Raw genomic sequence first — 17,345 nt, 5'->3', positions numbered from 1 at the left:
ACCTCAAGACAGGGATCACTGACAGAAATGTTCGAAAGTGTCACTCCGTATGAACGTAATTCAAAACGGCACGGAGAAATCACTCGGACAATAACCGAGTTCATAGCCAAAGATATGATGCCTCTCAGCACGGTGACCAAGCCTGGGTTCATGGCATTAATACATACGCTTGATAAACGTTACAGTATACCCTCCCGCACATACTTCAGTCAGACTGCCATACCGGAGCTGTACAAAAAGTGCAAAGAGAAAGTCGCCGCGGAACTTAAAACGGTGGAGTTTTTTGCTAGCACTACTGATATGTGGTCAAGCCGCACAGCTGAGCCGTACCAGAGTCTTACAGTCCATTTTATTGATCAGAACTGTTGGATAAGTATGGCTGGCAGTGCCATACTCGTAGTGAACTTTAGTCTGTGTGGTGTGTTATTGTTGTGTACTTGAGATAAGTGAGGCTCATCTATTTTATATTATAATATTCAAATCGTTTATAAAAAATAGTTTGTCTAAATTAAAAGTGCATTTCTCATTTTTTATTTATAACTTTATTTACTTTGATTTTACAAAATATTTTCAAAGCAAATTCCTTGTTTCAGTTGTGTGAAATGTTACTGACTTGGGAGCAGTAAGATACATACAATTTAAAATTATTTTTTTCTTAAGACTGTACCTTTTGCACACAGTGTTTACAAAGTTCATGCCTTTGTTTAAATTATTTAAATGCACAGTGGCAAAGCCACAGATGTTTCTGTAATGAGCAGTTCAATAAAAATGTCATTTATTTCAAGTCATACATGTTTGAATTTAATTCTAACAAATAGACCCAGCCTATGGGAAAGAACATTTCACACTAAATGTATATACTATTGTGTTGGTCATATTTAAATCATTCATTATGTTTTGTAGGGGAAAAAGGATAAATAAATTAAATCGCATATTAAATCGCAATCGCAATATTGGGGGCAAAAAATCGCAATTAGATTATTTTCCAAAATCGTTCAGCCTTACTGTCAACTGAGTGTTAACCTTGAATAGAGCTTTATTGATTGGATTCACATGACTGCGCTTTGTCATTTGCTATTGGTGCTTTAGCCTTTATACAGACACAATTTTGGGGGGAATGTTCCTGTGCAAAATGTGAAGTTGGTTCATTTATGGTCCCACTGCCCTCAATCCGTATAAAGACCCACTGGCATGCTAACACCATATCCAATGTCCCTCTCTAGCCTCCAGCTCCAGTTTAACATGCTTATGTTCTCACTGTATTCTTCAAATACTGGGGAGATTATCTCACCCACATTCACCTCTGGCTCTGTTTAGACCTCCCCAGGAACCACACGCAGGACGTAGAGTGGGTTAGCCAAGCATGTATTGGTTATGCAAGGGGTTATAGTTGCGTAATACCTTCATAGACCTTATCTGCTTACTGCAGACTGCCAATGAGAGATCCAAATATTACAGTTGGAGTTTTCAAAACGCTGGTAGCTACCAAAGACCCAAGAAGCTATAGGACCTTTTTGCTAAGAGAACACACCCTGTTCAGAATGTCATTATATAGGATTGTATAATGCTTTTTAAGCGCCTCAGTTTGCAAGAGATGTTTTATCTCGTCTATCTTAGCATTCTTGTGTTGCGTGACTTTCGGTTGAGGTCAGTGTGTCATGATTCATGACACATTACGTATATTTGTATGAAACCTTTCTAAAACACGTCAGAAGGTGTTTCTCATGTGAATCTGTAAGACTGTGTGCAGTCGATGTGGATGTGAGGAGGAACTAGTTTGGACACATTTCCCTTTAGGGAGCCAGTTCTGAGGGCCATAAATAGGCCTAGACTTCAGACGTGGTTCTCTGTACGTTGGAGAGATGCGTTGTTGTTTTTAAACTGGGCTCCATTGCAACACAAAAACAGTCTGACACCGCCATTGATAGCCATTTGTACAGTAGTCTATATTTCTTGGACAAGATCATGTTCCTCGATAACCATAAAACTGTCAGACTGGACAGACCATGGAAATGGCACTTGGAATAGCCTTGTCAGTTCAGTGGAACTCTTATTTCTATGCTATCCACACACCAGCTCAGTATTTGAAGCCTCTTCAAAAGTGAAAGACGTCACTTCACTAAAGATGGCTTTTAACCTCAAGTGACGACACTTCTCAATGAACTGACACTTCTCAATGAACTGACGTCTGTTTGGTAACACAACTAACAAGTCTATTTTGGCTATACTACACACACTCTAGGTCACAAGCACATACCTGATTCAACTCCAACACCACAGAGTGGTTTATCTGAGAAAGCATTCAAATTCAAGTGCTCTCTTAGAAGTGAACAGAGAGTCCTTATGATATCTCAAGGCTTAATGTGAATATATCCCCTTGCATACATATCCATTCACAATTTATGACTTTAAACTACTTTTACATGAAAACTAATATGCCAAACCAATTCTCTCATCAAGTTACAATACAATGTTTTGTTTTATGCCACAGTATCTTTGTTTGATCACAGCCCTTACCCTGTTGATCACATACTGTAGCTTTGAATTAGTTACAAAGCACTATTATACAGTGGCTTGCTAAAGTATTCACCCCCCTTGGCATTTTTCCTATTTTGTTGCCTTACAACCAGGAATTAAAATAAATTTTTTGGGGGGTTTGTATCATTTGATTTACACAACATGCCCACCAATTTGAAGATGCAAAATATTTTTTATTGTGAAACAAACAAGAAATAAGACAAAAAAACAGAACTTGAGCGTGCATAACTATTCACCCCCCCCAAAGTCAATACTTTGTAGAGCCACCTTTTGCAGCAATTACAGCTGCAAGTCTCTTGGGGTATGTCTCTATAATCTTGGCACATCTAGCCACTGGGATTTCTGCCCATTCCTCAAGGCAAAACTGCTCCAGCTCCTTCAAGTTGGATGGGTTCCGCTGGTGTACAGCAATCTTTAAGTCATACCACAGATTCTCAATTGGATTGAGGTCTGGGCTTTGACTAGGCCATTCCAAGACATTTAAATGTTTCCCCTTAAACCACTCAAGTGTTGCTTTAGCAGTATGCTTAGGGTCATTGTCCTGCTGGAAGGTGAACCTCCGTCCCAGTCTCAAATCTCTGGAAGACTGTGTGACGTCACGAGAGGCTACACAGCTTTCAGCGGGATTGCTCAAGTAGTGCAAGGAGACAAGGTTCAAACAAAACAAGGATTTTATTATAGGTCTTGGGAAATTTACGAAAATCTAACAAAATTCTGTTCTCTTGTGGCTCTTTAAGGGTTAACAGTTCAGGGATGTCTCTTCCACATCCAAAATCATAATTCTCACTCGCTCAGATAACTTTTCCCCAGCCTTACTGTAGTCCACGTTGCAGCTAGTGGCCAACCCAGCAAAAAGTCCTTCCAAATGTCTCTCACGTATTTCCACAGGTGCATATATCCAAAGGTGAGTATTTCCCAAAGGTAAGTATCTCCAAATCCTTATATTCCTCATGGAAGTGGACGTGCAGCACTCTTGTCCTCCAGAGAGCCCAGCTTGGAGACTGTGTCTCTTCCCTTCCCAAACCTTCAGCTCATCAGCTCCTCATTTGTTTCAGCTGCGTGGGAAGATTGGCCATAGAGGGGTGGAGTTCCCGACCATACCAGCAGATGGAGCCATAGCTGTCTGGGTTTGCAGCCACCTCAGGGGGATGTAACGTCCCTCCAGGACACAGCCTCTCGTGACATCACACATCCCCCTCCTCGGGACCGACGTCCTCGTCGGGGTAAAGGCAGCGAAGAAGGCATCACGCCGGGAGAGGCCGTCCGCATTGCCGTGGTGCTTGCCAGACTGCTCTCTCTTCAACTCCTCCAACTCTAGGACCAGGGACTCAGCCTCCTGTTGTCTCTCCTTGAGTTTCTTACTGAACGCATCAGCCTTGGTTTTAGCAGAGTTTAGCTTCTGTTGAGCAGCTTTCAGTTCCTTCTCTCTCTCTGCCTCCGCATTCTTCATCTTGTTCTCCAACACCTTGTACTTCTCCTCTGCCTTCTTCTGGACCTCCTTACTACTGCGCAGGGTCTCCTCACACTCCTCGATGGTCCTGCGCAGCCTCTCCAGCTCCTCCTGTTGCTTATGGAAGGAGCTCTGTTGGAGTTTAGCCTGGAGGATATCTAACTCTTCTGTCTTCATGTCTAACTGTTGCTTTAACAAACGATACCTCTCAGCGGTCCCCTTCAGACCAGACAGTTCTTTGTCCAGATTCTGTAGCTCCGTCTCTGTGTCGGTCTGGGCACCTGCCATCCCTATCCGAGCCCGGGCGGGAGTGAGTAATTCGGAGGATTGCACCGGAGCCTTCCCAGGATGAGTCTTGCCTCTCCGTTTCCGAGGTACTCGGGTTATCCTCTCCTGAGACTCTCTCCAGAGTGGGTAAAAGGCTGGGCAGTCTCGTCCAATTAGGACAGGGACGGGGAGGGAATCAACCACCCCCGCCGTCGTGTGTATGGTTCCCCGCGTGCTGGTCATTGTAAGTTCAGTAATGGGGTATTCTCTGGTGTCCCCATGGACACAGGAAACTGGGAGGACTTTCCCCGGGGGTCAGACACGTTGGGCCCACCAAATCCTTACGCACCAGGGTGGCCCGGCTACCAGAATCCAGTAAGGCCTCCACATCATGGTGATTCACAGTTACCGGGCAGGTGGGGGTCGATCTGGGCCGCCATCTACGACTCCCAAGAGCGAGGCAAAACGGTGTGTGGGTGCTGAGCTGGAGGACTCCGCAGTGGGCATAGGTTCATCGGCTGGTTTCCCACACTGCCAGGAGATATGTCCCATCTCCCCACACCGGTAACACTGTCGAGTTTCCCCCTCCTGGTGTACTCTTCTTGGACCCGCCTGGTTTCTGGCTCCCCCTGGAGCCGGGATAAGTCCTGACGTGGCTGGGTTCGAGACCTTGGGGTCCTTTGGACGGGTTCTTCCCATTTGTGGTGGGGCCGCACTCCTGGGGTCTTTTCGGGAAGCATTCAGCATCTCCGCTGTGGCCTGGTACTTTTCCACAGCTTCCACGGTCAGATCAGCCGTGGTCAAGGCCTGTTGACTGATGAACCATTTTGCCTCATAAGGCAGGGCGCGTAGGTAACGATCCACCACAACGGCCTCCACCACCGCCGCTGCTGTATTCCTCTGCGGATCCAGCCATTTCCTTGCGATTCGGACAAGTTCATGCATCTGCGCCCGAGGAGGTTGGTCTGGTTGGAAGGTCCAGCTGTGAAAGCGCTGGGCCATACCAAACTTTGTGAGTCCATATCTGCTGAGGATCTCAGACTTCAGGGCATCATAGTCAGTAACCTGGTCAGGGCCCAGGTCCCGGACAGCATTCAGCGATTCCCCCGGTTAGAAAGGGGGCTAACAGACCAACCCACTGTTGCTTGGGCCAGGCTTCCCTAGTGGCCGTGGCCTCAAATGCATGCAGGTATGCCTCAATGTCATCGGTAGCTCCCATCTTAGATATAAAGTCACTTGCCTTTATTGGGCGGGTATTTTGGACCACCCTCTGTCTCTGCAACTGCAATTCCTCTGCCTTCAGAAGGTTGGCTTTCTTTTGCTCCTCCAAGAGAGCCACGTTTGCTTGCATCTGGGCTTGCTGGCCAGCAACAAGGGCTTTCAATATGTCCTCCATTTCAGTCGGGCGGGGAGCCTACGGCCAACTTGGAAAACTGGGTGATCAAACCTTCGGTATCCTCCTCTGACATGCACTATTAACGCTTGAGCGTGCCCGTATTCTCCACCATCTGTGACGTCACGAGAGGCTACACAGCTTTCAGCGGGATTGCTCAAGTAGTGCAAGGAGACAAGGTTCAAACAAAACAAGGATTTTATTATAGGTCTTGGGAAATTAACGAAAATCTAACAAAATTCTGTTCTCTTGTGGCTCTTTAAGGGTTAACAGTTCAGGGATGTCTCTTCCACATCCAAAATCATAATTCTCACTCGCTCAGATAACTTTTCCCCAGCCTTACTGTAGTCCACGTTGCAGCTAGTGGCCAACCCAGCAAAAAGTCCTTCCAAATGTCTCTCACGTATTTCCACAGGTGCATATATCCAAAGGTGAGTATTTCCCAAAGGTAAGTATCTCCAAATCCTTATATTCCTCATGGAAGTGGACGTGCAGCACTCTTGTCCTCCAGAGAGCCCAGCTTGGAGACTGTGTCTCTTCCCTTCCCAAACCTTCAGCTCATCAGCTCCTCATTTGTTTCAGCTGCGTGGGAAGATTGGCCATAGAGGGGTGGAGTTCCCGACCATACCAGCAGATGGAGCCATAGCTGTCTGGGTTTGCAGCCACCTCAGGGGGATGTAACGTCCCTCCAGGACACAGCCTCTCGTGACATCACAACTGAAACAGGTTTCCCTCAAGAATGTCCCTGTATTTAGCGCCATCCATCATTCCTTCAATTCTGACCAGTTTCCCAGTCCCTGCCGATGGAAAAACATCCCCACAGCATGATGCTGCCACCACCATGCTTCACTGTGGGGATGGTGTTCTCGGGGTGATGAGAGGTGTTGGGTTTGCGCCAGACATTCCTTGATGGCCAAAAAGCTCCATTTTAGTCTCATCTGACCAGAGTACCTTCTTCCATATGTTTGGGGAGTCTCCCACATGCCTTTTGGCGAACACCAAACGTGTTTGCTTATTTTTTTCTTTAAGCAATGGCTTTTTTCTGGCCACTCTTCAGTAAAGCCCAGCTCTATGGCTTAAAGTGGTCCTATGGACAGATACTCCAATCTCCGCTGTGGAGCTTTGCAGCTCCTTCAGGGTTATCTTTGGTCTCTTTGTTGCCTCTCTGAATAATGCCCTCCTTGCCTGGTCTGTGAGTTTTGGTGGGCGGCCCTCTCTTGGCAGGTTTGTTGTGGTGCCATATTCTTTTAATTTTTTAATAATGGATTTAATGGTGCTCCGTGGGATGTTCAAAGTTTCTGATATTTTTTTATAACCCAACCCTGATCTGTACTTCTCCACAACTTTGTCCCTGACCTGTTTGGAGAGCTCCTTGGTCTTCATGGTGCCGCTTGCTTGGTGGTGCCCCTTGCATAGTGGTGTTGCAGACTCTGGGGACTTTCAGAACAGGTGTGTATATATACTGAGATCATGTGACAGATCACTTAGATTGCACACAGGTGCACTTTATTTAACTAATGATATGACTTCTGAAGGTAATTGGTTGCACCAGATCTTATTTAGGGGCTTCATAGCAAAGGGGCTGAATACATATGCAGGCACCACTTTTCAGTTATTTATTTTTTAGAATTTTTTGAAACAAAAAGTTATTTTTTTCATTTCACTTTACCAATTTGGACTATTTTGTATGTCCGTTACATGAAATCCAAATAAAAATCAATTTCAATTGCAGGTTGTAATACAACAAAATAGGAAAAACGGCAAGGGGAATGAATACTTTTGCAAGGCACTGTAGGTATTGGGTGATTTCTTGCGACCAGATCTTTTCATCTTTTGATCCAGGTTTCAAGTGAATTGAAGTTAGGGGATGTCAAAATTAGGGCTGTCCCCAACTAAAAACAATCTTCGTCGACCAAGAGTCGTCTGTTCTTTCGAACAATCGATTGGTTGACATTTTTTTACGTGTATTCTTCCATAAATGGACACATCCTATGTGTTTTAATTAAATCAACTATATGCACTGAGCTTGTCTGATGCTTTAAGCACACTGTTTGATTTAAATAATTAAGACACAAAAAAGACTAGAGGGAGTCCGACCGCAATTTATATGATTGTGCCGGGCCTGGCTCAGACTTGCTGTGCTGTGAAAAAAAAAAAAAAAAAAGACAGCGAGTGACTCTGTGACTAGCACCTGTTGTCTCTATCTCTCATCGCTGCTGCAACGACCACCACAGAACATGAACAGTATTTATCGCGCTGTCCATGTTGCTGAAGCTGCAACATAATTAGCCATTTCTGACTGAAAAGTTATGTTACTGAAATCCCTAATTTGTTTAGGAAAAACATTCCCTATTCCCTCAACCCTTGTTCTCTTTTCGTGACACATGTATGCATCGCATGCACGTGACCGATAGGGCCTGACCTAGAGCATATTATAATCACATCAATAACAAACACCGTAAAAGCAAAATGGATGCAGAGGACGTGACAAATACACTCGAAATTCGGGAATGTTTACTGGTTGCTCAGGAGGTAAAAGGGATGTGTGGAATAAATTTGACTAGTTGTGGAAAGTACTGGAGATCAAGAAAAAGATGGTAAGGAGCCAGCGCTTCGTGCATATTGTGTGTGCCAAACAGATGCTGTTAGATTACGATATAATTTTTCGGACCATTTTGGAACAATGTAAACAACACAAAAGCGTAACGGAGTCTGTAAAAAAAATTTATTAAGCCTTTATTACAGCAAAGACTAAAAACACTCGTATTCTTTTGTGAATGCAATTTCCGAAATGGAACGGTTTATTTAGTGTTTACGCTAATTATTCAAGGCTTGCTTTGTTATTTTATTTTTAAACTAAAATGCTTAATATGCTGTGTCATCACATGAACAAATGCATGATTTGATTGATACAGTAACCTATATAAGTATTGAAATAAAGGCCTAAGTAAGTTATGGTATTAAGACTAAACAGGATGCGCTCTTAGGCCTACAGCTCAATGTTGGTTATACAAGGCTGCTATACTAAGCCTACTAATGGTAATGACATTACTTATTATTATAATGATGATCATAATAATAATAATAATAATAATAATAATAATAATAGTAACAATAACAAGAAGGATATCAAGAAAAATGAGGGTTTTTAGTATAAATATGATTTTTCTGACAATTTGGAACAGTGTAAACAACACTAAATACATTATAAATAATACCAGAGCGGTTGTTCTAACGAAAAAAGTGTAAAGCCTTTATTACAGCAAAGCAAAGATTAAAAACAGCCAAATTTGTGAAATTGTTTATCCGACATGTTGTGGTTGCGTGAGGCTTGGTTCTTATGGAATCAGTAGGCAATTAAACAAAACACTCAAACAGGCAACAGAATCAGGATCTGTCTTATTTCTGTAGATATACAGTACCAGTCAAATGTTTGGACACCTACTCATTCCAGAGTTTTTCTTTATTTTTACTATTTTCTACATTGTAGAATAATAGTGAAGACATCAAAACTATGAAATAACACAAATGGAATCATGTAGTAACCAAAAAGGTGTTAAACAAATCAAAATATATTTTATATTTGAGATTCCTCAAAGTAGCCACCCTTTGCCTTGATGACAGCTTTGCACACTCTTGGCATTCTCTCAACCAGCTTCATGAGGTAGTCACCTGGAATTAATTTCTATTAACAGGTGTGCCTTGTTAAAAGTTAATTTGTGGAGTTTCTTTCCTTCTTAATGCGTTTGAGCCAATCAGTTGTGTTGAGACAAGGTACGGGTGGTATACAGAAGATAGCCCTATTTGGTAAAAGACCAAGTCCATATTATGGCAAGAATAGCTCAAATAAGCAAAGAGAAACGACAGTCCATCATTACTTTAAGACATGAAGGTCAGTCAATACGGAACATTTCAATAACTTTGAAAGTTTCTTCAAGTGCAGTCGCAAAAACCATCAAGTGCTATGATGAAACTGGCTCTCATGACGACCGCCACAGGAATGGAAGACCCGGAGTTCAAATCAAATCAAATCAAATTTTATTTGCCACATGAGCCGAATACAACAGGTGTATGCATTACCGTGAAATGCTTACTTACAGCACTTAACCAACAATGCATTTATTTCTTTATAAAAAGTAAAATAAAACAACAACAACAAAAAAGTGTTGAGAAAAAAAAGAGCAGAAGTAAAATAAAAGAACAGTAGGGAGGCTATATACAGGGGGGTACCGGTACAGAGTCAATGTACGGGGGCACCGGCTAGTTGAGGCTGGGGGGGCAGTGCAAATAGACCGGGTAGCCATGATTAGCTGTTCAGGAGTCTTATGGCTTGGGGGTAGAAGCTGTTGAGAAATCTTTTGGACCTAGACTTGGTGCTCCAGTACCGCTTGCCGTGCGGTAGCAGAAAGAATTGTCTATGACTAGGGTGGCTGGAGTCTTTGACAATTTTGTGGGCCTTCCTCTGACACCGCCTGGTATAGAGGTCCTGGATGTCAGGAAGCTTGGCCCCAGTGATGTACTGGGCTGTACGCTCTACCCTCTGTAGTGCCTTGCGGTCTGAGGCTGAGCAGTTGCCATACCAGAAAGTGATGCAACCAGTCATGATGCTCTCGATGGTGCAGCTGTAGAACTCTTTATTTATTTATTTATTATAATTTTTTTCTCTGGGGGAATGGATCAGCTTAATATTGCAGATAGATTGTATCTTCTATCAATGTAATTGTCTGCATCACTTCCAATCCCCCATGTTTTTTAAAAATATATATACTCCCCTTCATTACTTTTCAACCCAACCATCCTTTCCCTACTTGGAGTAAATTAGTGAACAACAATGCCCAGGGCCCTACTTCCGGTCTATACTTACTATCTACACCTTATGGACAGAGTTCATTTTACAATAATTCTATTATATATATATATTTTTTTGCTCCTGAACTTCTTCTACTCTCAACCTCTCCGATCATTTTCATGATGTCCATCCGGTTTGCTTCTATATGCCATATCTTTCTAACTGTACTCTTTCCCAAAAGCTCCCAACATACAACCTATATACTTATTATGAACACAGTATGCTTACATTATTAGCTATCTTTGTTATTATTTGTTGTTATTTGTTATTAGTCCCATCCTTCAACTCTATTCAATACCTCCCATCTATCTCTTAACACCATCCATATAGGATTTATATTTGCCATACAGTGGGGGAAAAAAGTATTTAGTCAGCCACAATTGTGCAAGTTCTCCCACTTAAAAAGATGAGAGAGGCCTGTAATTTTCATCATAGGTACACGTCAACTATGACAGACAAATTGAGGAAAAAATTTCTGAAAATCACATTGTAGGATTTTTAATGAATTTATTTGCAAATTATGGTGGAAAATAAGTATTTGGTCACCTACAAACAAGCAAGATTTCTGGCTCTCACAGACCTGTAACTTCTTCTTTAAGAGGCTCCTCTGTCCTCCACTCGTTACCTGTATTAATGGCACCTGTTTGAACTTGTTATCAGTATAAAAGACACCTGTCCACAACCTCAAACAGTCACATTCCAAACTCCACTATGGCCAAGACCAAAGAGCTGTCAAAGGACACCAGAAACAAAATTGTAGACCTGCACCAGGCTGGGAAGACTGAATCTGCAATAGGTAAGCAGCTTGGTTTGAAGAAATCAACTGTGGGAGCAATTATTAGGAATTGGAAGACATACAAGACCACTGATCATCTCCCTCGATCTGGGGCTCCACGCAAGATCTCACCCCGTGGGGTCAAAATGATCACAAGAACGGTGAGCAAAAATCCCAGAACCACACAGGGGGACCTAGTGAATGACCTGCAGAGAGCTGGGACCAAAGTAACAAAGCCTACCATCAGTATCACACTACGCCGCCAGGGACTCAAATCCTGCAGTGCCAGACGTGTCCCCCTGCTTAAGCCAGTACATGTCCAGGCCCGTCTGAAGTTTGCTAGAGTGCATTTGGATGATCCAGAAGAGGATTGGGAGAATGTCATATGGTCAGATGAAACCAAAATAGAACTTTTTGGTAAAAACTCAACTCGTCGTGTTTGGAGGACAAAGAATGCGGAGTTGCATCCAAAGAACACCATACCTACTGTGAAGCATGGGGGTGGAAACATCATGCTTTGGGGCAGTTTTTCTGCAAAGGGACCAGGACGACTGATCCGTGTAAAGGAAAGAATGAATGGGGCCATGTATCGTGAGATTTTCAGTGAAAACCTCCTTCCATCAGCAAGGGCATTGAAGATGAAACGTGGCTGGGTCTTTCAGCATGACAATGATCCCAAACACACCGCCCGGGCAACGAAGGAGTGGCTTCGTAAGAAGCATTTCAAGGTCCTGGAGTGGCCTAGCCAGTCTCCAGATCTCAACCCCATAGAACATCTTTGGAGGGAGTTGAAAGTCTGTGTTGCCCAGCGACAGCCTCAAAACGTCACTGCTCTAGAGGAGATCTGCATGAAGGAATGGGCCAAAATTCCAGCAACAGTGTGTGAAAACCTTGTGAAGACTTACAGAAAACGTTTGACCTGTGTCATTGCCAACAAAGGGTATATAACAAAGTATTGAGAAACTTTTGTTATTGACCAAATACTTATTTTCCACCATAATTTGCAAATAAATTCATTAAAAATTCTACAATGTGATTTTCTGGATTGTTTTCCCACATTCTGTCTGTCATAGTTGACTTGTACCTATGATGAAAATTACAGGCCTCTCTCATCTTTTTAAGTGGGAGAACTTGCACAATTGGTGGCTGACTAAATACTTTTTTCCCCACTGTATATATTTCAACCGTACTGTGATGTTTTACAAAAGTTCTGAACCTTTCTATTCTCATTGCTTCTACAGATTGTGAATTAAAAATAAACCTTTTTGCTAAAAGTATTATTATATTATTGATTGATTGACTATGACTTTTCAGCTGTAGAACTCTTTGAGGATCTGAGGACCCATGCCAAATCTTTTCAGTCTCCTGAGGGGGAATCCTCTTCACGACTGTCTTGGTGTGTTTGGACCATGATAGTTCGTTGGTGATGTGGACACCAAGGAACTTGAAGCTCTCAACCTGTTCCACTACAGCCCCGTCGATGAGAATGGGGGCGTGCTCAGTCCTCTTTTTTTTCCTGTAGTCCACAATCATCTCCTTTGTCTTGGTCACGATTCCAAATGTGTTATTTCATAGTTTTGATGTCTTCACTATTATTCTACAATGTAGAAAATAGTAAAAATAAAGCAAAACCCTTGAATGAGTAGGTGTGTCCAAACTTTTGACTGGTACTGTATATGGATTATTTATAAAGCCAGGCACATTTAACAGTTCGGCTATTGATTCTAGACCTAATTAAGTTGGTTTCCTCTCTCCATACTTTTCTTAGGCAATAAGGCAAGGGCTGTTTTCTTGTCTCCACATTCTGCTGCCTCCTTCGCTTTGTTCTCAACACCAATATGCTGTTTATCTTTGCTATTATGCACATAACAACATGGTCTAGGAAAAGGCGTCAATTCAACAGCGCACTGATGTTTCAGACCTGTGGACAGCCAATGCGGGAGAAAGCACATTTGTTATAAAATAATATTTTTATTAGTGTTGCACCATTGTTCTTACGTAATATAACCATATACAATTTCAGTAGCACATGTCTTAGGGTGATGGACTGTGCCATCCTCACTGCCTCCACAATGGATTAGTCCACTCAGACAGGTGCGAATCAGACAGAACATGAATTATTATTATTATTTTTATTTTTTTGCTACTGCTCGCCTAAAGAAATCTCAGTTGACCAACAGCCTATCGGCCAAACAATCGACCAGTAGACTAAATGGGGTCAGCCCTAGTCTAAATTGTACCCTCTTTTGCTCCTTCAGCAAATCCAGTTTGTGGAAGACAAGCAGGAGTTCAGCAGGTTCCCTACCAAGGCTGGCCGACGCTCGCTGTCTCGATCCATCTCTCAGTCATCCACCGACAGCTACAGCTCCGGTACTACACAAGCACACACACACACGCAGCTATGTATGGATTGCTTGACCCTTTCTTGCTGACTTTCCCCTCTCTGTCTCCTTTCCCAGCTGCGTCCTACACGGACAGCTCTGATGATGAGACTTCACCACGGGACAAAACACAGCTCAACTCCAAGGGCACCAGTGACTTCTGTGTGAAGAACATCAAACAGGCCGAATTTGGTCGTCGCGAGATTGAGATTGCAGAACAAGGTACAATAAAATGGCTCTGTAACCTGTCACCCTCACCTCTCACACACAGAACAACCCAAGACAATAAGAAGTGATAAACCTCAAAACATTCCTAGGGGGCTCCAGGTGTAAAGTACTTGTTGTTGGTTATTTAAAGCATGTTCTTGAAATTTGCTGTCTTATGGCATGAATCAATTAGTCTAATCAATGGTTAACAGTCTTTGATCATAGGTAATATCATAGTTAATAAAACCACTACTGGCATCAATCAGGATGCAAAGAGCAACAAAAACATTTCTGTGAACAACAGAGAGTAAAGTATATCTAAATCTAAATATTGCTCTTGCCAGGGCCTGTAGTGCAGAAATATATTAGAGTCCCACCCTCCAAGGCCAGGATTTGCCAAATCAGATTAACCAAGACACTGATTGGAGGGGAGAATCTGGGATAAGAAAAGAACAGCTTCGCTCAGTTCTGTGATTGACTGATATACGGGCCCCTTGGGCCCCGTGTAGCTCAGTTGGTAGAGCATGGCGTTTGCAACGCCAGGGTTGTGGGTTCGATTCCCACGGGGGGCCAGTATGAAAGAAAAAAAAAAAATGTATGCACTCACTAACTGTAAGTCGCTCTGGATAAGAGCGTCTGCTAAATGACTAAAATGTAAATGATATACTCTAGCAGCTAGAGTCTAGCTAGTTATCTATAGTAGCTTGTTATCTATATTCAGATTGACCTCGACCAATCTGTCTGCAGATATGGCTTCTGCTCTTAAGGGCCTCCTGTGTCGTATTATTAGGCTATTCTTTGGTTTTGCTGATCAGTCATTTGAAGTGTAACACACACAAGCCACATCAGAAAGAGAAACATATTATGCAGAAAAATCTAAAGATTCACTAGGCCTAACTAGGGCTGTGGTGGTCATGACATTTTGTCAGCTGGTGATTGTCAAGCAAATAACTGCCGGTCTCACGGTAATTGACCGCTAATTACCATAAACATGTCTAGCATCTCTTGGCTTCCACGCATAGCCTACAAGCCACTGATGCAGACCTTTGGAACATCTACATTTTTAAAAAGTCTAATAAATCCATTTTATATAGCCTACACCATCGCAAATAAATCTATTATTTATTTTAGACAGGTCTAAAGAAACATGATATGAAGAAAATGTACTCAATTTCAGAAGAACAGAATAGCATACTCTGAATTGTCCTTATGTTAGGTCCTGATCTGGCTATGCCATAGCTGTGGGCTACACTAGTTCATTTAGCAAACAAGATTTGCTTAGAATTCCGTGGAATAATTTTATAATATTTTATAGTATGAAGAATCCAATTGAACATAGCTGAATAAAATAGAAAGTATATTTTCTCCAAACGATTTCCAGAGAGAGTGCGCACATGTGCCTATTCTGTGTTGAGCGGTTAACAAAGAAACAGGTCCTCCTATATGCTTAATTTAGAGTTATTTATGCAAATGTTGTTGTGATACAAACGTTGTGCTATATGTTTTGATTTTTAACACATTCTAAGGCTGCATGATGCGACTCTAATGATTTTGAAAAAAGTTTTATGAAAGGCATGAGCTGTGCTTTGTTTCTTGTGCAGGCTGCACACACACATCAGTCTCTCATTCACAATTTGACAAGCAATTTCCCGGTGGCATCCTCCTTGTGTGGCTGTAATGCCCCCTAAAGAATCCATGTCTTTTGCAGCCAAAGTAGCCGTTGTGCCCTTGGGCTGAATATAATAATGATCATTCCCTTATCCCGGCAGCGATCCCCTGAAGCACCTCTCACTAACATGGCTCTCTCAGATATCTAAGTGCACGCAACTGTGCGTGTCCCTCCTTATCGAATTCCGAGGCACATATTGAAGATGTTAGAAGAACTGTCCATATTTACTTTTCGTCAGCCAACAAGATGAGTAGGCCTAACGAACAGGAAAAGCACTAGCCTATGTCAATCTACTATCCCTCATAGTACAAAGGTTGACCTATTCTATTGGTCAACTTGTCCTTCTGTGCGATAAATAAATATTCCAAACATACTCTGGGAAAGTTGGATGCGATAGATCCCAAATTAATACAACCATTCGCATAAAAAAAAAGTTTAAAAGCAATGAGGCTGATGCAACAGATCAGAACGTTTAGCTTTACATTTTGATAAACTATTAGGTTATTTCTTCAGATTATAAGCGCAGCAATGCGCACAATTAGCTGGAAAACACTGTTCTCAAAAGTGACAAAAGTGGCAAATGCGATTCTGCATGTAATACTTTATTATAAAGGTGCATTGGTATGGTGAAAATGATCTTCCCCAAACTTGAAACTCACGCGCCGCCTATATATGCCAGTTAGGCTCTACACCGGTTGTAAAACGTATGAATGTGCTTAATTTTAAGAAGTTATTTGGCCACTTTAGTTGTGATACAAACCTTATCAAAACATATAGGCCTATGGGCTAGGCTGCACAAAAAAATGGTATGCGCTGTTTCTTGCCTTACTGCTCATGCTGGGCATCATTCATAAGTGATAATACATTAGTCACAAGTGATAGGCTAATATTGTCACCCATCAGACTATTCTTAATTGAATCTTGTCTTTACATATACAAAATAATACACTACATCACCAAAAGTATGTGGACACCTGCTCGTCCAGCATCTAATTTCAAAATCATGGGCATTAATATGGAGTTGGTCCCCCTTTTGCTGCTATAACAGCCTCCACTCTTCTGGGAAGGCTCCTAGATGTTGGAACATTGCTGCGGGGACTTGCTTCCATTCAGCCACGAGCATTAGTGAGGTCGGGCACTGATGTTGGGCGGTTAGGCATGGCTCGCAGTCAGAATTCCAATTCATCCAAACGGTGTTCGATGGGGTTGAGGTTAGGGCTCTCTGCAGGCCAGTCAAGTTCTTCCACACCGATTTCGACAAACAATTTCTGTATGGACCTCGCTTTGTGCACGGGGGCATTGTCATGCTGAAACAGGAAAGGGCCTTCCCCAAACTGTTGCCTCAAAGTTGGAAGAACAGCATCGTCTAGAATGTCATTGTATGCTGTAGCGTTAAGATTCACTTCACTGGAACTAAGGGGCCTAGCCCGAACCATGAAAAACAACCCCAGACCATTATTCCTCCTCCACCAAACTTTACAGTTGGCACTATGCAATAGGCAGGTAGCGTTCTCCTGGCATCCGCCAAACCCAGATTTGTCCGTCGGACTACGTGACCCATCACTCCAGAGAACCGTTTCCACTGCTCCAGAGTCCAATGGTGGCAAGCTTTACACCACTCCAGCCGACACTTAGCATTGCCCATGGTGATCCTAGGCTTGTATGCGGCTGCTCGGCCATGGAAACCCATTTCATGAAGCTTCCGACGAACAGTTATCGTGCTGACGTTGCTTCCAGAGGCAGTTTGGAACTCGGTAGTGAGTGTTGCAGCACTCGGCGGTCCACTTCACAGCTGAGCCATTGTTGCTGTTAGACG

General features: G+C 42.7%; 1 protein-coding gene across 2 annotated transcripts in view; it reads left to right on the top strand.

Moving 5' to 3' along the window:
• The window catches only part of LOC121577644 (S-adenosylhomocysteine hydrolase-like protein 1), a 53,272-nt gene that overhangs the window by 17,996 nt on the left and 17,931 nt on the right, over window positions 1-17,345 (top strand). For both annotated transcript variants that reach the window (XM_041891398.2, XM_041891400.2), the window contains exons 2-3: window positions 13,531-13,642; window positions 13,732-13,875. In XM_041891398.2, the coding sequence (XP_041747332.2) occupies window positions 13,531-13,642; window positions 13,732-13,875 (256 nt within the window). The remainder of the gene's footprint in view (window positions 1-13,530; window positions 13,643-13,731; window positions 13,876-17,345) is intronic.

The sequence above is a fragment of the Coregonus clupeaformis genome, chromosome 12 (genome assembly GCF_020615455.1).
Source record: "Coregonus clupeaformis isolate EN_2021a chromosome 12, ASM2061545v1, whole genome shotgun sequence".
NCBI lineage: Eukaryota > Metazoa > Chordata > Actinopteri > Salmoniformes > Salmonidae > Coregonus > Coregonus clupeaformis.
This window is presented reverse-complemented; position numbering and strand designations above follow the sequence as displayed.